Source organism: Psammomys obesus, unplaced genomic scaffold (genome assembly GCF_907164565.1).
Source record: "Psammomys obesus unplaced genomic scaffold, mPsaObe1.curated_primary_1811, whole genome shotgun sequence".
In the NCBI taxonomy this organism is placed as follows: Eukaryota; Metazoa; Chordata; class Mammalia; order Rodentia; family Muridae; genus Psammomys; species Psammomys obesus.
Window position 1 is genome coordinate 116,607 of NW_026592509.1, and position 23,683 is coordinate 140,289.

Sequence of the window (23,683 nt, forward strand, 5' to 3'; positions counted from 1 at the left end):
ACTGTGGTGACTGTGGTGGCTGGGGTAGGTGGTGACAGTGGTTGGAGTAGGTGGTGACTGTGGTCACTGTGGTCACTGTGGTGACAGTGGCTGGAGTAGGTGGTCACAGTGGTCACTGTGTGTGACTGTGGCCGGGCTAAGTGCCTTCAAAGTGTTTGCTTTAGCATTGCCGACGCTTTCCCACTTGTTGGCTGTGTGATGCTGAGCAGGTCATGTAACCTATGTGGCCTGTTTGACTTTGAAGTGGGGGTCACATGGGTCTCCCAAACAGAGCCTCAGAGCATCAGCACCAAGGCCATCCCAGGCTGGCCCAAACTGCTCTGCAGCCTAGTATGGCTCTGAATGCTGCTCATCTTGCTGTACCTCCCTTGTGCTGGGATTGTAGTCAGGATTACAGGCATGCCCTTTGTAATGCAGGGGTCTCACTCAGGCCTTCTTGCCCCAGGCAAGCACTCTCCTGTCAGCTGCATCCCCAGCCTGAGAGTCCATTCACTGTAACCGAATTCTCCCCAGGCACTCACCTTTCTGTCATCTCTTTGCAGGGTACCCTTTCCTTTGTAGCTGAGAAAACCACAAATGGAGGCTGTGTCCTTATGTGATAGTGTTCACAGTGTGGCTTTCGAGCTTTGGGAAATTTTTTCTAAAATTTGGGGTTATCATTCACTCTCAGTTTTTATTTGAATTACCTATAAAGATGGTCTTTGAAATGTCTCATTTTACAACACTGATCAGACTGAAGATTCTCAGGGTGTCAAGAAAGTTAAATAGCACATCACTCATTTGACCTTGAAGATTTTAAGCCACCACTATTGAAGTTTTTACCTCCATGTGTCTGAGACGTCATCTGTTTGAGCCATCTCATCTTATGGGTGGATAAGTAGGGATCTAGAGCAGAAGGGACTTTTTTGAGGCCAGGCAGCTCAGGATTAGGATTCAGGTCACATGAGTTATAGACCAAAGCTTCCTCCCATCTCGTCCCCTCCCTCCCCCTGCTCCACTTTCTTCCCTCCCCTCTGTTCCATTCCCTTCCCTCCTCTCTTCTCCCTTCCCTTCCTCTTGTTCCCCTCCATTTCCTTTTCTTTCTCCTCCCCTCTTCTCTGCAGCTCACCCTGTTTCGTATTTCTTCCCCATCTCTTTCACTCTCTTCTGTTTCCCCAGATTTAGTTGACGAATATCATTGGCTTCTGGTGTGCCACTCACAATGGCGAACAGACTGCAAACTCCCAGCCCCAAATGACCAATAATGACCAGCCGTGCCTCTCAGGGTCCGTAGCATTTATATACCCTCTGAAAAGTTCCCAGCATTCCAAATATCACACAGTTGCAGAAACTGTCTGCAGCTGGCAAAACTACACCGCTGCTAGGGCATGAAGCAGCCTCATATCCCCATGCCTGGGATTAAAATGAAAACATATTCTTATACTATTTCTATGTTTTTTGACTGCAGAATCCCCAGGACACGTCAGGTTACAGGGATGAGTGCTGCTCTGCTTCCCTGCTGGTGCCTGGACTCATCCTTCCCTTTGCCTAACCAGGGGGTGATGTTGGGTGACCCTAGGGAGTGTCTTAGTTTCTTCTTCTTTTCCTGTGATAATATACTGTTACCAAAGCATCTAGGGAGAAGGGGTTTATTTTAGCTCACAGGTCAAATTACAGATCCTCTTGGGGAAGCCATGGCAACAGGCACATAAAGCAGCTGGTCATGTGACACAGGCAACAGAAACTGTGTAGACTAGGCCGGCCTCAAACTGCTAGATCCGCCTGCCTCTGCCATCTGTGTGCTGAGATTAAAAGGCATGTGCCATCATACAGCTTTGCACCTGGTTGTCTTTCGCCCTCTTAAGGGTATTTGACTGTTTGATAAAATGATTGCAAAAGGTTCCAGGACAGTTAAATATCTTGACAATGAAATCATTTTTATGACTTTTATAGGTGAGACCCTTGTTCTTGCATCTCTGCAACTTCTTTTAATGGCTCCACCCGCCTCCAAAGTCGTAAAATGCTGAAATCTCAGTGTGGGGTTTATCTCCTCTTTCCTGGTCTCTTTCACATCTAACTTGAGGTCAAGCCCTGACAGTTTTTCTCTTTCTCCTTTTTTCCCTATGACTTCAACCCTGTGGAGGCCCTGGTGTGTCCTAGGCTCTGTTTCTAGGCTGCTTTCCTTCTTTTCACTTGACGACTCTTAAGGTCTGAGCCCAGCACCACGTCCCTGTTAGCGCATCCCCTCCGCCCTCTCAGTGCTGGGTGGAGGACCAGACCCTGTGTACTCAGCACACAGAGCAGTGCCAGGCATGCTGTAGATGCTACCGAAGTATTGGATGCCAAGCGCCATTTCGGGACACGGGCAGTCCTCTGCCAGAGGGTTGCTACCCCAGACACCCTCTCAGGAGGTTCCGTACCTGCCGAAGGCCTGGGTGCGGTCTGCCCGTGTCTACCTGCAGTGGTCTCTACAGTAAGCATGAGGGATCAGGCTGTGATGGGAATCTTCCACTTCTTTTCTTGTCTTCTTACATTCTTTTATGTTTTCTGGTTTTTGAGTAAGTTTTATTCTCTCTGTATACATGCACATGCGTGTGCACTGTGTATGTGTGTGTATTCTCCACAGGGTCTCACACTGTAGCACTCAGGCAAGCCTGAATGTCCCTACATAGTCCACCAATGCTTACCTCAATCTTAGACCAATTCTCCTGGCTGCAATTACAGGCATCAGTCACTGTGCTGGGCTTATCTATCTTGTACATTTTTAAACAAGGACACATAGCCACAGTTTACAAAAGGTGAAACACAAGTGTACACGTTAATAAAGTAACTGAAAGTACATATATTGGCTGAAAAGCCTTGTCACTGATAAAGGATGGCAAGCAACTGAGTTTAGGGACCCCTCTTGGCCCACCTGTACCCAGGTGAGCCTGTCAGTCTTGAATCCTAGACTTCCTCCTGCTTCTTGTGGGGCCTGTGAATTTCTGAGCATTGCTCATCTCTCTCTTGTTCCTATCATATCCCCCTCATTCTCTAGTTTCTTTTCTTACCCAGAAGTTCACCTTAAATGGCATCTGTCCCATCCGCAGAGACAGTTCCAAGTTCCAGCGTGAATGTAGTCTTCCTTGGATGTTTTCTGTGGTACTTCCTGTCCACTCAGGCCCTGCTGTTTTCTGGGTCAAGATGTCTTTCAGTGCCGTGGTTCTGCATCTCTTCTTCCATATTGGTTCTTACATGGCCATGCCTTTAAACTAGGTTTCACTCGCTGACTTCATTTTGAGCTGTTTTGGCATTTCTTTCTCATTTATCATTTATCTGTAGACACACACCTATACTTTTTAGATGACATTAATACACCTATTTTTTAATCACAGAAATACATAATTCTTTACTCCAAGGGCAAGGTTCATTTGCTAACTCCATGATCTTGATCTCCTTTTACTTGACAGTGAACGTCAAGTGAGGGGACATGCCTCTCTGCTACACAGTGAGGGATTTTTCCATATGTAGATTTTTTTCTTTTACTCCGAGTGACATAAAGTCATAATGTCAGTGCCCGACGCAGCTAGCGTTCTGAGTTCTGTGTGCCTTTCTGGAGGGTCCTGCTGGGCAGAAGCTGAGGGGCACACAGCAGGGCACAGCCTCCTCTCACATGGCTGCCATTGCTGTACACACCATCGGATTTGGGGTCAGAGGATAGCCATCTTTTTAAAAAGATTTGGGGGGGGAGGGAGTGTGTGTGTGATGCAGTGGAGGTGCCTCTGGAGGTCAGAAGAGAGTGTTAGACCCTTTGGAGCTGGGTTAGCAGGTGGTTGGGAGGGTTAGCCTGAACTTAACCACTGAGCCATCGTTTCTAGCCTCATTGCTTTAAACCTTGAACTCGATCGAGTCATTTAACTTCTCAAGTCATTTAATGATCTTATTAATCTATGTCAGGGTCATGAGGCGTCCTTGGGATAGTATCTTAGGACAGTGCTTTCTTCTTAGAAAACTGCTCCTTACTGTCCCTTTAAAAGCGGACACCCTCCGTGCCCTCTGGTGTACAGTGCTTTCAGTATGAACAGACTCAGAGGCGGGCGCACTAAGCTTAGGCTTGATGTCGAAGGCCGAGCATCATGTTGGGTTGGCCTGCTTTCTGGCCTTGTCTCTCCTAGAACGTCTATGGCTTCCCCAGAGAGTATGAAGATTAATTGGTTAATCTTTGTAAAGTGCTTTGAAGGTGGAAAGTGCTATGTAAGTGGAATGGTTGACTTGCTATTGGAGATATAATAATGATGGCACCATAGTCTGGCAGTCTTGCATGCCTCAGACATCAATAATCAATAGCAGAAAGTTCTAAGATGGTTTTCCTTGATTTGAAGGAAAGGATTCATGTGCGTTCATGGGAACACAGTTCTTTTGGTGGTCCTGCAGATGCTCAATTTGGTACTTCTTCCTAGCTGAGGAGTGCTGGTGTCCTTTAAGAAGCAATGGGTTGGGGTCAAGGCACAGAGATGCTCAATCAGCAAGGTGCTTGCCATGCAAGCATTGAGGACCCAAGTTTGATTCCCACACACACAAAAGCCAGGCACAACGGTGTATGCTTGTAATCCCGGTGCTGGGGGCCAGAGATTGGAAGATACTTGGGGCTTGCCGGCTAGCCAGTTTAGCCAAATAGGCAAGCTCCAGGTTCAATGGGAGACCCTGACTCAAAAAAAAGGAACATGGAGATCAATTGAAGAAGACACTTGATGTGTTTTCTGTCTCTTTCTCTCTCTCTCTCTCTCTCTCTCTCACACACACACACACACACACACACACACACACACACACGTCATCTTTTAGTCTGATTGTAAATTCTGACCAGCTTAGGTGGAGGGACAGTTGGCCACTGTTTGCTGTCCTGGGCACAGACTGTTTTCAGTCTAATCCCCCAGGAGAGGCAGGAGTGCTTCATGATTATAGTGACTTGAGCGGCAGCGATGCAGCCTGGGCCACATGAAGAGATGCAGCGTAGTCGTGTGTCCCGAGCAGGCCACTTCTCTGACTCACTCTTCTTAACTGTTGGATGGCAGCATGACAGCTGAATACAAAGGTGGTAAGTGTCGTCTTTTCTGGGAACATGGAGGGTTCAGGAAAGGGTTCATAGGACCAATGGTATGTGCGGTAGACTCAGGAGAGCTGTGATTGCCGGGTTAGGAAGGACAGCCAGTCATAGTGAAAGGAGCAGCACGTGAGTACACGGAAACCAGCACTCCGAGCCATTCCCAAGTGCGTAATATCCCACATTTCCGATGGGCTGCACAGGCTTGGTTCCCATCTTAGTGTCCTGCTGCTGTGAAGCGACATACATCCTGACAGTGGCAGGTCTTATAAAGGGAAACATTTAATTGGGGCTGGCTTACAGAGTTAGAGGTTTACTCCATAATCATTATGGCAGGAAGCATGACACCACACAGGCAGACGTGGTGCTGGAGAAGATGCTGATAGTTCTGCATCTGAATTGCACACAGCCAAGAGAGAGAGACACCGGGCCTGGTTTGAACATCTGAAACCCACCTCCAGTGGCACACTTCCTCCCACAAGTCCACACCTCCTGTGAGGGCCATTCCTATCCAGACCACCACAGTTGCCTCCTGAGAAATCTGGATGCCAGCTTTCTGTGTTTCTGCCTGAGTGGGTGCCAGCAGGCTGAACCTCAGAACGTTCCCGCAAGCCCCATATGCCTGCGGTCTTCTGACATTTCTGCCATCCTCTCAGGCTGCTTCTGAGCTGACACTGGAAGCCATATGTTCCGTGTGGGGCCAGATGAAGCTTTGATATCAAACATAGTAGCTTTGTCTTGGATTTGATATGCATTTCTTGGTGTTTTGTTTCTCAAGCAGAGTTTTACTTTGTTGAAATAAACCCAGATCAAGAATTTACACGGTGCACATGGCTGCGCACATTTACTGCAGAAAATCTGTTAATAATCTATGCCTCAGCAGATTTTGCAGTTCTTTAGGAATAACCAAGGCAGCACTTGGTGGAACTGAATGAATTTGGTGAAATCTCGCTTATCTGGGGAACGAAAGGCCATTGCTCCTTTTCTCAACCTCATTTTCCTCTGTCATCTGCAGCACTGGCTGGCTTCCCACTTGGTGCTGAGGAATTGAATGCATTTCTGGCTCCAAATGGTGTTTTTACAATTTTCTCCTCCTGCCCCTTTCTTCTAGCATATACACGTTTGCCTTGGGCTGCTGGGATTGCTCCTCTGGCTAAAGGAGGACTTCTTGCGGCCCCAGGAGGGGCAAACAAGAGACCTGCAGCCAGTTGGGGAATGGCTCTAAAGGATGTGAGCTATGGATTTCACTCAGGATGCAGGCCTTGGACTGGATGGGAGGGAGGAGAGTTGAGACTTGGTATCTGGGGAAAGCAGAAGGAGGGGGTGGTGGGTCTGGGAGAGAGTGGGTGAGCCACCAGCATAGTTGGAGTTTACACATGGTGATGTCATCTTTATGCAAGAGCATCATTGGCTCGAGAGGCCCCTCTGATTCTGGCTCTGGTCCTCTCTACTTGTTTGTTCTTGGGGGAGTCTTATCCTTGGGGTAGCCTCTCTGAATATGAAGACTCATGCTTTCTTATTTTCTTTTTTGTTTTTAAAAACTCTTTGTGTATACACACACGAATGCACAGCATTCTTGTGAGACTGTGGGTCTGTGTGTGCCGTGGTGTGAGTGTAATGCTTACAGAACAATCTGGGGTGGTCCTTGCCTCTCCACAGGAGGACTGGAAGTACAGATGTGAACTGCCTCATCTGGCACTCCACAGGTTCTGGGGATCTGAACTCAGGTCCTCAGAGTTACATGGTGAGGAATCTGAGCCATGCCCCTCTTTCCCATCCCCCAGCCCAGCATTCATGTCCTTCACTGGGACATAACGAAGTGAACAGTCACAATTTTACTAGTCACTGTTATTTACCCTCGAGAGCACGTCTGGAGAGCATAGCTTTCATTCAGATCATGTTTGTTTGCAGAAACTGGCAAGGTGTTCACCTGGGGTCGAGCAGACTACGGTCAGCTGGGGAGGAGGTTGGAGTCTCCCGAAGGCCAGAAACCCGGAGAGCATGATCCATCACTCGCCTTCTGGAGGCCGCGGAGCAGTGTGCCTTCGCCCCTGCATTGCCTGACAGGAGCAGCGGAGGTGAGTGGCTTCCCTTCTCACAGTGACGTGTTTCCTGCTACTCACCAGGTGTTTTGAGTTACTCATACAGGAATCTGAAGGGATGCTTGTTCACAAGAAGCTGATGGTTTAATATGGTAGAAAGGTTGGTTCTTGGTTGGCTTCGTGTTTATCACCATAAGACAGGCTGTGTAACTCATTTAGGGAGGTTCAGAGTCCGGTTATTCAAGGTCTGCTGGCAGGAGCGGGAGCTGGAGTTCAATTGGTAGGAAGGTTGGCTTGGGCTTTGAGGTATTGAGGGACGGATGCGACTCAAGTATTTGGAAGAGAAGGGAGGACTTTTAAGGACATAACACCTTTAAGCAGAGTCCCATGGTGTGAGGATGTGAGGAAAACATATGGGGGCTGCAAACAGTTAAATTGGCTGGGGCACGGAGACCTGATGAGGTCATAGCATGGGGGTGGGGGCTAAAACCCAACCTAAGAGGTCTTCAATAGTGAAGTAAGTATTTTGCACCTCTGTTTATATTTTCCAGTGAAGAAAGCATTATAGCCCACTTGCTCATTCAAGCCACTTTGGTTCTCTGAAATGGCCTGAAGTTCTACATGTAAGGCAGGAATCAATTTCTCCAGGGTGTATGTTTCTGTCACTAAATTTTACTTCACTGTTGTCTTTTTGTTTGTTTTAAAGAAAGGTTAAGGGGGTTGGAAGAATGGGCATTAGGGACTGTGCCTCTGAACTGGATTTAGTTTAATGAAGGAATTCAGCCTTCATTCAGTCTGTCAGAAAAATTAATAAGCTTGTAAGACTTCTGTAATTAGCAAGAGGCTGATTACAGCCCTCTCCACACCTGGAAGTTCCCCTTCCCCAGGGCCACCTGGCCACCTCCTCCTAGGCATGTAGGAGGGTTTCGTTTCTGCTCAGAGCGTGGCCCTCATTCTCCTGAGCTCTGCCTCTGTGCAAGCTGAGGCTCTGCTCTCCTCTCCCCTTTGACTGGTACAGCGTTAAGCAGCACCGCAAAGACAGTATGTGGACAGCAGTACAAGCAAGCCCGCCTTCAGCCCCCACCCCAACAGAGCACCTCCTTTTTGCATGTGCATGAGTTCATGCTTGAAAAAGGCCACAGAGATAGTGTTTGTGATTTATTTCAGCCTTTGTTCATCACAAATGCTGTTTCATTTCCTCTTGGTCCTAAAATTGTCGTTTAAAATAACTATAGAGAACCAGGGAGATGGCTCTGCAGGTAAAGAAGCCTGCCACCAAACCTGTTGACTGTGCTTCATCCCAGGAACCCACAGAATAGAAGGAGAGACTGGCCTCTTCAAGTTGTTCTCCAACTTCCATGCATGTGCTCTGACATACATGTGACCACACACATACACACAAAATAAACAAATGTCCAAACAAATTTTAAAGGGCTTTCCAACATTACTGACTAGAGAGTTTGGGACCTTCTAAACCATTCTTTAGACAGACAATCTCTTTTATTTATGTATTTATTTGCATCACTGCTGTTGGACTGAGCTGTGAAAGCCCGTGAACTGCTTTTTTAATTAATTTAGTTTTTTGAGACATGGTCTCTCTGTGTAGTCTTGGCTGTGCTGGACTCTTTTTGTAGACCAGGCTAGCTTCGAACTCCCAGAGATCCGCTTGCCTCTGCCTCCCTGAGTGCATCAGGGATCACAGGCCTGCACCACTGCGCCTGGCTCGGGACTGCTTCTTTAGGGTAGACTCTTGGGGCCGAAGCTGAAGGGCTCGGGCTCGAGCATCTTTAGGGTCTACTGTGTTTAGGTTCTCTAGGTTCTCTGCTGTGAGCAAATGAAGGAATGCAGCACCTAGTCTCTCCTGTATAGTGCGTTCATTTGCAGAGAGCCTGGTGCACAGCGTAACAGTTGTTAGCATCTCTTGTCCTTCCTGTGTCATTTGAAACTTTGGGTGGCATGGTAGCAGAGCCGCAGGTGCCTCATCCATTCCTCTGTCTCTGGTTCTGCTGGCAAGATGCTGGTCATAGTTCCTAAGGTAGCACCTTATGTAACACACAGGCAGTTGGTGAGGATGGCATGCATATTCTGCAGGTAGTGGGGATTGGTTGCTGTTGGTTACATTGCCTTCTGCAAGAAGCCTTCAAACACCTGTATTGGTCCAGTGTGTCACACGGCTGCAGACACAGATAGTGAACATGCGCTCTGTGACCCTGCTCTGACCTGACTGGGTCCAGGTACTGGGGTTGAAGCAGGGCCTTGTGCTTATCCGTGCTGGGTGGGCACTCTACCACTCAGCTATGTCTCCAATCCGTTTTTTCACTTTTTAATTTGAGATAGGTTATCACTAAGTTGCTCCAGCTGGCCTTGAATTTGCTCTGTGGCTCACACAGAGCCTTGAACTCATGATCCTCCTGCCTTGGCCTCTTTCAGAGATGAGAGTATAGGCCTGCACCACCAGGCCCAACAGGTGTGACTTTTAGGAGCAAGATGAAGCGTGGGCTTAGATTCCACCCCACGGCCCCAGTGGCTGCATTTGGAGCTTTCCTCCTCTGCTCCAGGCCCTGGGCTCATGTATATTCCTGGGTCTCTGCACAGGTTCAGACCCCAGGCTGCCACATGCTGGTCAGCTGTGTTGGGCATTGTCTCCTGTTGATGATTGTGCCTGGCTTCTTTAGCATCTGTTTGCCAGAGGCTCGGGAAGAGTGAGGCTGGTAGGCTGTCATAAACATGTAGGTTTTGGGCGTATTTGCCTTGGAGAAGACAAAGCTATACTAAGCTAGGTGCTCCTGAATGGCAGGTGCTTGGGTGGGGTTTGGGACATAGGGTCATCTGGAGAGGCATGAACACCCTGGAGTAAGGTAACAGTTTCCAACCTTCAGGGACCTGAGGGTGACACACAGAGCTGACCACTGCCTTTAAGTTTCATAAATTACCTTTCATGTCCAAGGCATAAGAAAAGGTGAGAGTGAGCTGTCTGTGCTGAGGCCTCATTGAACATCTGCAGAGAAAGGTCTAGAGCATGAGTCCTGCCAGGAGGGAAAGCACAGGCCGGTGGAGCTGAACTGCAGTACAACCTTCCTTCCTGGTTAGCAAAAAGGACTGATAAACATAAAGTTGCTAGAGATTCTTACAGGCCAGTGTGCTGGGTGCTTAACGGCCACACTCCCATCTTCATAATGAACCTGTGTGTGTGTGTGTGTGTTACTCAGAGTTTTATGCATAAGGAGTGCAAGGCTCAGAAAGGAGAGCTAAAAGTGGGCCAGGACTCAAGGTGCCAGCGACACTCACATCTTTTCAAAATGTGTGCTTTCCTGGATGAACGTTTCTGAGGTCTGGCTGGCAAGTCTACTGCCCCGAAAGTCTTGATTCTTTTGTTGTGAGCCATGTGTCATCTGGGAATGGAGTTCACCTGAGATTCCAGTCTGACTGGTCTCTCTTTAGCATCCCCACAGTGGCGAAGACTGTGTGTCTCCTGCACTATCGGTTTTTTACATTTCCCTCCTCTCTAGCTCTTTCGGGCAGTTCCAGGGGCCAGAGTCACGTCCCCGAACATGTGGTCGGCTTTGTTACTGGTGACTGGGAGACACATCACAGTGGCCTTTTGCTGCCTAAGCCCCAGGTGGGATGTTGCACATTTCCCATGGGCACTGGCTCTGGCTTGCACCCCAAGATGCAGCCCTGCATTTTACAGTTGAGATGTGCCTGGGCTCACTTAGTGGGTGCATGGGGGCTCTCTGAAGCTCCAGGGCAGTGGCGTTGATGACCTGGCTTGTCTCTGGGGACCTGTGATAAGAACGAGACTGGGGCTTCGTGTTGGGTCTCGTTCTGATTCTTCCCTGATGGGAACTTTGGTAAGCCTCTTTTTCCTATGAGCTCTTCGTTTCCCAGGATGTGAGTTGGTCCAGATGATTCTGGCAGGTTTTGTAGATCTAAGAATCCCTTTCATCCCTCCTTGTTATTTCTTGGCTGTGGTACTGTTGAAGCTCACAGTGACTCTGGCTTCTGGGGCTCCTCAGTTTCGAAGCCAAGGTCACTAATTCCAAGCTGCAGCTCAGCCCTGACAGGCCTGAATGATAGTTAGTTTGGGAAGTTCGGGGCTTCAGTACCATATCGGCTTGGTACCAAACAAAGTCCTCTGTCTTTGTTTCTGGTCCAGTTAAGCTGAAGGACCTAAGATGCTGCTCTGTTCTCTGATGCCTCCTATCGCTTCATGGTCTACCCAGAGATTATAGTTCGGCTCTCCTGCTGTGGTTTGTTGTTACCTCCCGTGCAGACCTCAGGGACCGGCCCTTCTGGATTCCCTGTTAGCCTCTCTCCGCTGGATTTTCGTGTGTAGTGTCCCACCTCTCCCATTCCTGGGCCTCTCTGGCATTTACCTCTTTCCGGACTCTGATGTCTCGGCCTTTCCCTGTCAACTCTGTAAGCACCAGCATTCAAAGAGCTTCCTAGGACCTGAGTGAACATGGCACTGGGTGGGGTGGGAGTGCTAGAGAGACAGGTGCAAGGACATGGTGAAGGCAGAGTGGCTAATTCCACGGACACTAGCAAAAAGGAACTACTGTTTGACCCAGGTTCTTAGAACCGAGTGTGCGTGTAGCAAAGGCCCTTGCATGCAGACGGGAGCATGAATGAAGGTGTGCCGTACTGCTTTGCCTCCCTGGGCCTGCGCCTGGTTCTGCTGTGTGGCTGCCTGTCTGGCCTGTCCCATTCCCTGGCACAGGAGTAAAGACAGTGCACATTTATGCATTGTCTCATTTGATCCTAGTATGGTGCTGTGAAAAAGGACTCAAGAGGAATGATTGTTTCCATTTACAATCAAGGACACTGGGTCCCAAACAGGCTTGCAAGGAGGGAGGAGAAGAGCCAAGACAAATGGCCTGATTGTCAGTGTTTCTGGGGGCTTGCCTGGGCTCAGCCTGCACTCACAGCCCTGAGTCATGTTCCTGGTTTAAATTCTGCCCACGTTTGGTTGAGGAACGCAGACTCTCCGCACACACAGCCATGGGAGCAGGAGCCATGGAATTAAACAAGACTTGGGTCAGAGGTGGGGTCATTGTGAAGCTCAAGTACCACCAGCCCTCATTTTGCTGCAGGACAAAAGCTGCAGAGGATCAACCTGTGCACAGGGTCGAAGTGAAATCTGTCAGAACAAGTGGGAAAGGAGCTATTTTTAGTTTGCCGAGTCACTCACTCAGCCGTGTTAGCTGAGGATTGAGCCTGTCCCCTACGCTTTCCAGCGTGTTATTTCTGAAGGAGAAATACCACTCGAATGCTGTGTAAAAGCCATTAATGAACCTGGAAGTTTCCAGGGTGTCTTTGTCCTGCAGCTCTCCCAGAAGGCTGCCTTTCCTGAATGACCTTCCTCCTTTCCTATATTTAATGCATTTCTAAATTTAAGTTGTGTCAAGACTGTGGGACTTCGGTGCCCTAAATAACACAGAAATCTACCACCAGCAGTCAGCTGAGTCCAGAGGGCTCTGACAGAATTGAACACAACCTGAAAAAAAGCATCCACGAGTGGCTCTCTGGCAGGAGCCCCTAAGCATCAGTGCTATTGCCAGAGGAACCTGAGGTCTTAGACTCTGGGGACCCAGCAGCCCTCAATCTTTCCCAGAGCAGGTCTTTAGAGTCCTGTTATGGGCCCAGGGCCATAACAGTCACCCAAAGCATGTTCTCTTGGGGATTAGAAACTAGCTCATGGGGGCATTTTCTTTCCTGTAGCATAGCAGGGGAGGGGGCATGGAAGCTCAGACTACAGTGGATCTGCCCGTGGGATCATGCAGGAGAGAGAGTCACAGACAGCACAGCCATGGTGGAGAGAGAGAGAGAGAGATATGCAACAACTCTGCTGTTTTTTCTTTAGCATCTTATTCTTTTCACTGTGAGGTCTGGGAGAGGGAAGGCCTTATCTTTCATGTTGGAAGTTCTAGTCTCAGTATCTAGAATATTCTCTGATACCTTCAAGGTGTCCTAGTTTCCTTTCTGTTACCGTGATGAAACACTTTAACCAAAAGCAACTTGTGTGGTGGGGTAGTGGGAGGAAAAGATTATTTCACCTCCCACTTCCAGGCCACTGGCCATCACTGAGGGAGGTAAGGTAGGAACCGAAGGCAGGAATGTTTGCTGTTCCAGCATTACCTCTTGTCAGGGAATTCTCTCAATCGAAGGGACAGCAGAAGTCACAGAAGGTTGCTACTTGCCGACTCGCACAGGCTCATGCTCGGCATACTCCTTTACATATGCAGTGCAGGACCACCAGCCTAGGCTCGCCGCTGGTGTTGCTGCCATCAGTGGAGTCCTCCTCCATCAAGGCGGTCCCTCACAGACATGCCGACAGGCCAATCTGATTTAGGCACTTCCTTATTTGAGGCTTTCATCTTTGCTGACTCTAGGCTGTGTCAGGTGGACAGTTAAAGCCAACTAGAACAGTGGGTGTTTACTGATTGAATGGATGAACAATGAATGGAAGAAATGGCTTTAGAGGTGTGTGCCCCTCATTGCCCCTCCTTTCCTCGAGGCTGTGTTCTTCAACCCCAGGAGGTTTCCATATCTGTAGGCACTTGGTCCTCCAGTGGCCTGCAGAGCCAGCACTGAGAGGCTTTGCCCTGTGGTGTGCTAGTCACATCTGGGGCTTCTAATGAGGTTCATAGTCCATTAGCACTTCATAATTCACCAACGGCGTACATTCACTCACCTTTGTCTTTTATGCCTGATCCAGCAGATGCATAGGCATGCTTGTCTCTGAACACCACTTTAGAAGGAAGGGAGCAGGGTGGAGCAATTCCTGTCTTGGGAGCTTGTGAGTGAATAGCAGGGTCAAATTCTTACCAGGACAAGCAGAATGTGACAAAAGCTATGGAGAGTCTGAGGATGGAACATGTTTGTCCCACCCCATGTCCATGGGGGCCTTTTCTTTCCTGACATTTCACTTCCTGCGGTTTTGCTGGATGCTGCAGGGTTGGGGAGGGGTTGGTGCCTGGAAAGGCTTCCTGAATTGGAGTCTTGACGTTAAATTAGTTCTCAAGGGAGCTAATGTAAGTAGCCGGGGAGTCTTGGCAAGGACTTGCATTTTGGAGGCAAGCAGAGGAAGAGCGGCAGCCAGCCAGACTGAGTACTGACAGGAGAGGGGAAAGTGTCACAGCAGCGTCCCAGGAGCTGGGGAGTCAGAGAGGTTGGGGATGGAGAAAAAGGCCACTGGATTTGGTGATGTGGGGATACAGGAGTGTGGCAGCTGGGGGGTGATGATGAGTGGGAGGCATAGGCTTCAGGTGGGCGTGCCCCTTGCAGGAGATGAAGTAGCCAAGGGGACAGGAGCAGGCTCAGCATCCTAACAGGAAGCCTGCCTTGGCGTGCGTTAGCACAGGGAAGCCAAGGTGTGCCAAAAGGCTGAAAGCAAGGGTGTGACAGGGAGAGAGCTTGTGCACAGAGGCATATGAGGGAGTGGGCATTAGAACACAGCCACCGTGGATGTGGGAGTGAAGATCACCGGGTTAGCTTCTGGAAGGAAGAGAGACGTTCTTTCAACCTAGGAGTAGAACAAAAGGGGATACTGAGACAGACGCTCTGAGGTAGAGAGGAGAGTACCGCGGCAAACAGTAGTCTTTGAGATTCTGCTGTACGGTTTGTTTTATTTATTCCAGAAGTGTTGCTCATATCCTACTGGGTCATATGCAACTCAAGGCAGTGAGAATTCACAAATAAAAGATGAAACAATGCCAGTTTTGTAATGTCGTATTTACTAATAATACAGTAGTTTGTCCACCCTTAAATTAAACGAGGCTTCTTTGAGGAAAGGCTTGTCTTGTTTATCTTTGTATAACTAGTCTGGGAACAATGGATGTAGGTGCCAACAAGAGTAGGAGCCCATGGTGGTGGCTCAGGCCTTGGTTAGACCAAACACCAAATTGTTTGGTCAAGTGAGGAGCGCAAGGCCTGAGCTCAAGCTCAAGCCGCCAGAAGACACCAACTGAGCTTTTGCTGCAGCAGGTTCATCCAGCAGGTCTAGTGGCTCCCTGGAAATGAGAGCTCATTCTAGAGCTGAGGAAGCTGTGGTCTTGAGAGAAAGCTCACACTTCACGGTCACAAAGCAGTTGGTAGAATGGGGACTTGAACTTGGCTTTCAGACACTCCCCCCTCCCCCTTTCTGCTCATTCTCGTCCTGTTTCTCAGTAGCGTCTTCTCTGGCAGTCTTTGTTTTTACTGGGTGGAGGTAGAACTGGCGGAGCAGTGTCTTCTAAGAGAGAGAGCTAGGGCAAGGACAGCCTCGGTAAAGGCTGCAGCATTAACTCATGAAAAAGTATTGTGCTGGCTGGAGTTGGCGGTGAGGTCTGATGCACAGAATCCTGATTGTGCAACAAGACCTAGGTTGGACTTCCTTCTCTATAACTATCAGTTTCCTAGCTTTGTGTCTGTTCAAGCCTTTCTCAGTTTCCCCATCTGCAAAGTAACCATAGCATTTGCTTTGCCCACAGGATTTTGGAAAGATGCAAATAAACTGTATCAAGGCATATATATGCTCACTGTAAAGCACTGTGTAAGAGTCCCATCATTGGGTCCAAGCCACTGTGTTTCAGGTACAGGTCTTGTTGTAAGTGTGGGTTAGAACTACCCTTTTGTCTTAACCACTTGGGATTGTAGGTATATATCCTATGTATGATGTAGGATATATATCTACAATCCTCTCTCTCATGTGAGTGCCTCTTAGAACAAGATCCAGTGAAAGCAGGTGGAGCCTGCATGTGCAGTAATCTGAGGTCAGTGTCCACCCAGGGCCAGGCCATGTGAATTCCTGTTGTGGGAGCCGTCAGTGTCCGTGCCCAGGGTGTCTCTGGCTTGCTTTCTCAGCAGCACAGGAAACTTATCAGCACTGATTTAATGCCTCCATGACCTCATTTGTCTCCAGTACTCTGCAGAAGTGTGACCGGCCCAGGTCTTGCCCAGGCCTTGCCCAGGGTCACCCTGGAGCTGACCAGATAATCTTTTGCTGCATTTAACCTTGGAAAGTGAGCTGTCTTGGGGTGAGAGTAAATGTCATGGAAGTTTAGAATGAAAACAAAGCAAGGAGGGCTTGAAGGAGGCTGCTTGTAGTATGAGGATGGCTGAGTGGGCTGCTCGAGAGTTGCCTTGCTTGCTGTGTTCTGGCGCGGCCCCACTGTCTCCTCCTCACCACAGTGATAGCTGTCTCGTCGCTAACCCATTGTCTCTTGTTTGTTCTCACCTAAAAATAAAAAATTGGTCATGTTCTTGGTTGGTTTGTTTAATATCCTTAGAAAAGAGAAAACAGGATTGGAGATGTAGCTTGGTGGTAGAGTTGCCTGACCTGACACATGCAAGGCCTTAGCATAACAACAACGAAAACCCTAACACACGTCTAAATATAAAAAAACCAAAACCAAAAAGCTCTCCATCTAAAAAAGACCACTACCAAAAAAAAAAAAAAAAAAAAAAAAAAAAGGACCAAACTCTAAACACAAAAATTCTGACTTTCTCTAAGGAACACTTAGGGGAAGCCTGCCTGTGAGGAAGAATATTGTTGAATACGGAAGAGAGGAAGTCCTGGCTGCTTTTTATTGGATGGCCACCTTAGGGGTCAGCCCTACATATACATAAAATTTTCTCCCCCAAACATTATTCATTCTTGTTCTTGCCTCTGCTTTGCAATGTCCTGAGTGTCAGGTAAGTACTGAGTATACTCTCAAAGGTGAAACAAAATGCCTGATTTCATCACTTCAAAGGAAGCAAAATCAGACCCTGCCTCTCTTCCTTCCTTTCTTCCTTTTTGAGACAGGGTCTCTCTCCCTATTCCTGGCTGTCCTGAGCTCACTGTGTAGAGCAGGCTAGCCATGAAGTCATAGAGATCTACCTGCCTCTCTGACTGGAGTGCTGGGATTAAAGGCACATGCATCACCATGCCGGGCCAGGCCCTTTTCTTCATGTGCAGCCTTCAGAACCGTAAGGCCCTAGGCCAGCTGAATGGGCCTCTGTGCAGAGACTGGAAGGGGAAGGTTAAATTTGTCCGATTGCATAATTCCACTCGGTGCTGCAGTGGTTCTTCGTAGGAATGCTCTCAGCCCTGATGGCCATCTCCTGCAGCTGCAGATTGCTGTTTGGAAGAAGCCTTCTACTGGGTATCTGCTGTCTAAGTGGGGGCTGGTAGTAGGGTAAGGAGACCAACTGTGGTAGCAGGAATGGAAGCAATCAGAGAAACCTTTGCAAAAAGAGTAGCTGCTATAGCAGTTGATCACAAAGCCTCTGGCTGTTAGAGGGACCAGATGTCTGGGGTGGGAGGGGGCAGGCAAAACAGAAGACAGAGCTGGGGGAGGGTCAGCCACAGGTGCAGGGAGGCCATGCAGGGACGTCGTCTGCAGACCACGTTATGAAACACAGCCAGCCTGGAAAGGTTGCTCATGGCTGCTGAGCAATATGTGTGTTGCCATAGCCAGCACAATGAGGCTGGGTAGGAAAATTCCTTACCCAGGGAAGCAAGGTGCTCGTTCTGAGCATCATCTTCATGACTATGTTTCCTTGAGGCCTCTGCTGACTACCACTGTGGAACACACAGCATAATACACTATAAGGTTTGGTGTGCATGCACAAGCCCTAGTTTTGATTCCTAGCACCTCATAAACCAGCTATGGTGCTGTATGCCTGTCCTCCAGCACTTGATAGGTAGATATGGAAGGATTGTGGGTTCAGGGTCATCCTTGGCTACGTAGTGAGTTTGAGGCTAGCTTGGGATACTTGAACCCTGTCTCAAAGCATAAACAAAAACAAAAACAAACAAACAAATAAAAACCAAACCCAGAAAAACTGTTTATAGTCTGGCTTGATTCTTGGGCAAACTGTGTCTGACAATAAATCTGACATTTACCTGGCTTACCTCCCCAGGCTGGTGCCAGCTGATGCGTGAATGTGACGGTTCTGTAAGCCACGAAGCAGTAAGCAAACATTCAGGCACACACTTTGTTAGTCGATTGCCTCGGGTTTGCAGGGCACTTCAATTTCTTGTGGCTCTTTGGGAAATGCAGTTAGCTATCATGGAGCTGGAGTTGTGTGTGGATCACTCCCAAGGTTCCTGTGTTCCTCCTTAGTCATTCATACTTGGATGCCCACGGGGTGTTCATTACATAAGGAGCTTGGACTTGGTGTGGGATAGTGAGAACACAGAACCCTGATGTTTTCTAAAGGAGCAAGTCCCCGTCAGGTGAGAGGACATGGGTTGAACTTGGTGTGGCTTTCTGGCGGGAGCAGAGAGGCAGCTGTTGGATGGCCCCAGATGCGGCAGTTCCCAGCACAGCGCCTGCTTCCCTCCTTGACACACACTGTGGGTCTGCAGAGAGCTGCCTTGGGCTTTCTTTTTCTAGAGATGCTATAGTAAAGCTGGGACTGCAGAGGCACTTGGGGGCTCAGAAGGTGTCTCAGTTGTCTTGGTTGCTGGGAGCAAACCCCCTGAGAGAATAGCTCAAGAGAGAAAGGGCTTATTTGGGTTCACAGTTCCAGAAGGGATATAGTGTCTCATGGTCGGGGCTTGGCAGCCAGAGCCTCAGGCTGACCTGTCATATTGTATCGTGGATCCAGTAGGAGAAGGGAAAAAAGAAAACAGGGCCAGTCTGTGAAGCCTCTAGGCCCACCCTCACTGAGCTAATTCCTGTAGCAAAGCTCCACCTTCTAAAAGTTCCAGAGCCTGTCACTCAGCATCACCAGCTCAGCTGGGGACTGTGTGCTGCAGCACCTGAACCTTTGGAGGCCATTTCACAGTCTAACCACAGTGTTTTAGACAGCAGGCGTGTGTGTGAGGTCACGTCAGATGGATGGAAACCTCTGCTCACTCAGAGTGTGCCTCTTCTGTTGGTGTGTCTCATACCCCGGGTGGCACTCTGGGACACCATGTCTTATGAATGTCATACCCTTGAGGCAGGAGGTCAGGGTCTCAGTCCCACAGCAGGCATTAGGAGAAGCCTTGGAGTTTTCAGCACCATCTCCTGAAGCAGGTGTGCATGAGTCTGTCATGGGGTAGCTGTTTGAGGTCCTGGCAGAACTGTGACCTGTTGGCTTTGAAAGGAGCAGAAACAGTATGCAGGCTCCTTGGGTAGGCCCAACCTGAGGGTCGTAGAAATTTTTTCGGTTCCTTGGACACTTGCTGATGTATAAGAGCACACAGGCACGCGTGGCGCGCGCGCGCGCGCACACACACACACACACACACACACACACACAAGCACACATTTCCCATTTTCCTTTGCCTACTTCAAGGCAGAGTTTCTGCTTCTGTTATGGGATTGTGGGAGCTCTTCCACCCCTACCATTACACAGCTCCTCACTCTGCTCCCCTGGCACACTTTACCAAGCTGTTCCTTTCTGCTCTTACCAGCTCTGTGACGGTGCTTGTGGCAGCCACGGTCTCCCCGATCAGGGTTTGTGGTGTGATGCACAGAGCAGTGTATTCGCTATTAACAGGAGCAGGTAGTGTTCACTGTGGCCTGTCGGTTTCTAGAAAGTCGCAGGACTTTCTAGATGCCACCATCTCTTCAGTCCTCATGACGGTAATGGCAGAGCTGGGACAATTGTTCCTTACTTTGCAGATGGGGAGAGTGAGGCTAGAAGTGGTGGCTAGTAAGTGACACAGTTGCCGTGGAAAGGCATACGCTGCCGCCAGCCAGTGTTATTAAATGCAGATCCCCCTTGGAATTCTGACGTCAGTGTTCTCTGTGGCATGTCTACTTTCCCCTGGCTGCAGTCTGTAGCAATATACGATACTCAGAAGCAGTCGGTTCTCCCTCAATTCCACGCTGGCGCTGTTCTGCTTTGGTTGGAGCCCCTGACCTCCTGGAGACTGGTTTCTTTTCGGTTCTGAGCTATTTTGGTGTGGTTTGGTTTCACAGGGTTTTGCAGCAGCAACACTGTCAGGCAGCCGCAGGAGCAAAGTGTAAACCCCAGCGCTGCCCAGTCCAGCTGTGTGTGGCATCTGCTCAGGGCCAGCGCGGTAGCTGGGATACTGTGAGAGTGTGGGGTGTGGTAAGAGTGACCCAGGAAAGGGATATCTAATTTTAATTGGTTTCAATGATAGGAGCCACATGAGGTTGGACGCTGCCATATTGGACAAATACAGACAGAAGCTAAAGAGAGTGTAGATTTTTTCATTCTTGTTTTGTTTCTTTCTCCCACATATCCACCAAGATCCCCAGAGTATCATATGTCTTATAAGATGTCAGGTGTTCTGTCTGCTTCCGTCACACTCAAACATACGTTATTACATTTTTTTTTTTTCTGACTGTGATGCATATGGACAGATGGGCAGAGTTGCGTGTGCCTTTCCGATGAAGAAGCTGAGGCACAGAGAGGTTAAATCCAGGCGTAGGCGTCAAGGAGTCAAGGAGAACCTTCCTGCACGAGTAAGTGACTTATCGAAGCCATTTTTGGAGAAGTAAAACCAGGACTGGAAACTTCCAGATTCTGATGTTCAGCCAGCATTTCCTCTCCTTTCCCTGCCGCTGACGTGCCAAGCCTTGAACAGAGGGGCTGCTCATTTGGATGACTCTTTTAATGTTAGACAGAGAGCTTTTTTTTTTTCTCTGTAAGCCTTTTTGTCCTACATGCACTTTTAATTCTATCCTACCAGGTGACATCTTAAGCAAAATCAAATAGGTTCTTGGAAAGGCTTTGTGAAGTGGTAGAAGGCCACACAACTGAGCTGTTCCTGTTTTATAGGTGCTGGAAGTAGCATGGCAGTCAATGGGCAGGTGGAATGTCTACTGGGACTGTGGTCAGAAGACATTGGGTGTCCTCCCTTCATTCCTGGAGCTGCTCTAATAGCTGCCGCCAGCCAGCCCTCCCACGGAAAAGCTGAGAACGCAGGCAATGCAAGCAGCTCTCTGAGGACTTAAAGCTGAGAAGTTAGAGAAGAAGGAGAGGCTGTTCTAGGTTGAAGGGTGCTAACAGAATGGCAGCTAATATGCTGTGCAGTGTGTCCATACAAACCAGGTCCTTTGTTGCAAGAGACATAGTTGCCTCTGGGTGACCATGAGGGATTGGTCCCATAGTCCTCTATGGATACCAAATCCATGATAGTCCAGTCCTTACATCAGGTGCCATGGCATTTTCATAGAACCCACACATCCTTTAGGGGACTTCTAGCACTAGTTTAACAGCGTATTAAAGGATGCTATGGAAATGGTACAGTCTCGTGCCAGGGGCTTAGACTCAGCTGACTAATGTGAAAGTGAAATATACCCAAACTGGTAGAAACGAAAGAGTGGCTTTGTGTATCCATGAGTTGCCCCTAGGTGCACATAACGCATGCAATGTGTAATATGATTTAGCCCTATTTCAGACAGCTCCTTCCTGTGCAGCCAAGGCTTGTTTTGAACTCTGTTGCTGTTGGTTTTCGAGACAGGGTTTCTCTGTGTAGTCCTGGCTGTCCTGGACTCACTGTATAGACCAGGCTGGCCTGGAACTCCTAGAGATCTAACTGCCTCTGCCTCCCCGAGTGCCAGGATCAGGGATGTGTGCCACTGTGGTCTGCTAGTTTTGAACTCTAATTCCACTGTCTCAGCCTCTGCATTGCTCTGAGTACAGGCGTGTGGCAGCACACACTTTGAGTGTCACCATGTATAACAAGGAGATCGGTTACTTATCAAAAGCTTGGACTGTTGAGAATGTTGAGGGCTGAAGGGATGGCCCAGTGGTTAACAGCTGCTTTTCTCCGGAACCCGAGTTTGGTTCCCAGCACCCACAGCAAGTGGCTTACTGCCACCTGTAACTCCAGGTCCTCCATAGACTCACACACACACACACATATGTGCAGCGTGAACATGTGTGCATAGACACAGTGAACGAATGAATGAATAAAAAAAGAAATCTTTAAAATAGAATTCCCCTTCAGGGAATGATGGCGCACGCCTGTAATCCCGGCACTCAGGAGGCAGAGGCAGGCAGATCTCTGAGCTCAGGGTCAGCTTAGGCTATAAAGTGAGTTCCAGGAGAGCAAAGGCCACACAGAAAAACCAGCGATGGTGATGATGATGATGATGATAAGAAGAAGAAATAATTTCCCATAAAGAGCTCTCAATGGCTGGTTCACTGATAAATTTTATAAAACTTTTAAGGAAAGAGATAGCATCAATTTGATATCAATATTTTCATAAAATAGAGGACAGTTCTTACTCTACTTAATGGAATTAGTGTAGTTCTGATATGAAGCCCCAGTGAAGACATTACAAAAAAAAAAAAGAAAGAAAAGAAAATTGCAATATCCTTCATAAGCATAAACAGAAAATCTTTAACAAAAGAGATAGCTTGGTGGTAGGCAGAGCAGCATGAGGTCTGAGGTTCCATTTCCACATGTTTTCTTCCCCCCCCACACAAACATACACACCCCCCTCCTCTACACGCACGCACGCGCACACACACACACACACACGAACATGCACACACCAAGCCTTTTTTTATTTGAGAAATGAATCCTACCTTTTGAATTTAAGGTCCATGTAATTTATATGTTAACAATACATGTATTAACAAGTGGAAAACTTTAGTTACATGTCGACTGGTGCATGAAGGCCGGGGACAGTACCTAACTAATGTGAAAGTGAAGGCAGAGTGTGGCAGAGCTTTAGCAAGTTAGAGACATTCAGGAACTTGCACAGTTTAATAGAGTGCGTTGGTAAATGCTGTCTTCATAAGTAAAGTGGGAATGTAGAATAAGGCAAGTGTGTCCTCTCTCACCATTTTCAGTATTAACACTGGTTTGAGGGTCTGTCCAGCGTCAGAGACCAGGAAAAAGCAACGAGAGGTCTGAGATCAAAGAGGAGGTTCGGAACGCTGTTTCTGGTTTGTGGATTGACTTGACTGTGGAAGAAGAAAACCCAAATGTGTGAAACAAATAGTAAGACCAAGAAAACAATTTAACCTAGTAGTTTTTAAAACCAGGACTCAAAGGTCATTTTAAAAATACACAGTAGCATCAAAGATTGAAAACAAGGCTTTAAGGCGATGCCTTTAATACCTATCTCAGAGAGTTAAGCTATTTAGAGCATGAACTTGAGTAAAAATGTGCAACACAGAGTTGCCCTTGGGCTGGAGCGCCAGCTCCATGAGGAAAAGTGCTGTGCACATGACAACCGGAGTTTGCAAAAGCTGCACACGTCCGTGCCCCCAGTGGCCATGATGGGGGCACGGGAGGCCGAGATGGGGAATCGAGGGAAGCCTCCGGACCATCGAGCCTGGCGCCTGCAGCAGTGGAGAGGGCGCGTCACACACGGTGAAAGGTGCCGGCTGACACAGGGAGATGTCTGAGCTCCCGTCCACCCCGGAGCATGTGTATGCCTGGACCTACACACAAGGATGTGCTCGCACACTCATGTACTCAGACATGACACACACACATGCATACACAATCAGGGATGGTAATGATTGTGCTGTGGTGGTGTGATGGTGTGATGGTGTGGTGTGATGGTGTGGTGTGATGGTGTGATGGTGTGATGGTGTGGTGTGATGGTGTGATGGTGTGATGGTGTGGTGTGATGGTGTGATGGTGTGGTGTGATGGTGTGGAGGTGTATGGTGTGGAGGTGTATGGTGTG

The 23,683-nt window shown here is 48.5% G+C and overlaps 1 protein-coding gene across 6 annotated transcripts in view; it reads left to right on the forward strand.

The window, feature by feature from the left end:
* Positions 1–23,683, forward strand: part of Sergef (secretion regulating guanine nucleotide exchange factor) — a 200,233-nt gene that overhangs the window by 43,482 nt on the left and 133,068 nt on the right. For 4 of the 6 annotated variants that reach the window (XM_055613494.1, XM_055613497.1, XM_055613499.1 and 1 more), the window contains 2 exons: positions 6,974–7,140; positions 20,394–20,495. In XM_055613494.1, coding sequence (XP_055469469.1) covers positions 6,974–7,140; positions 20,394–20,495 — 269 coding nt within the window. The remainder of the gene's footprint in view (positions 1–6,973; positions 7,141–20,393; positions 20,496–23,683) is intronic. The other 2 variants (XM_055613495.1, XM_055613498.1) reach the window with 1 other exon arrangement.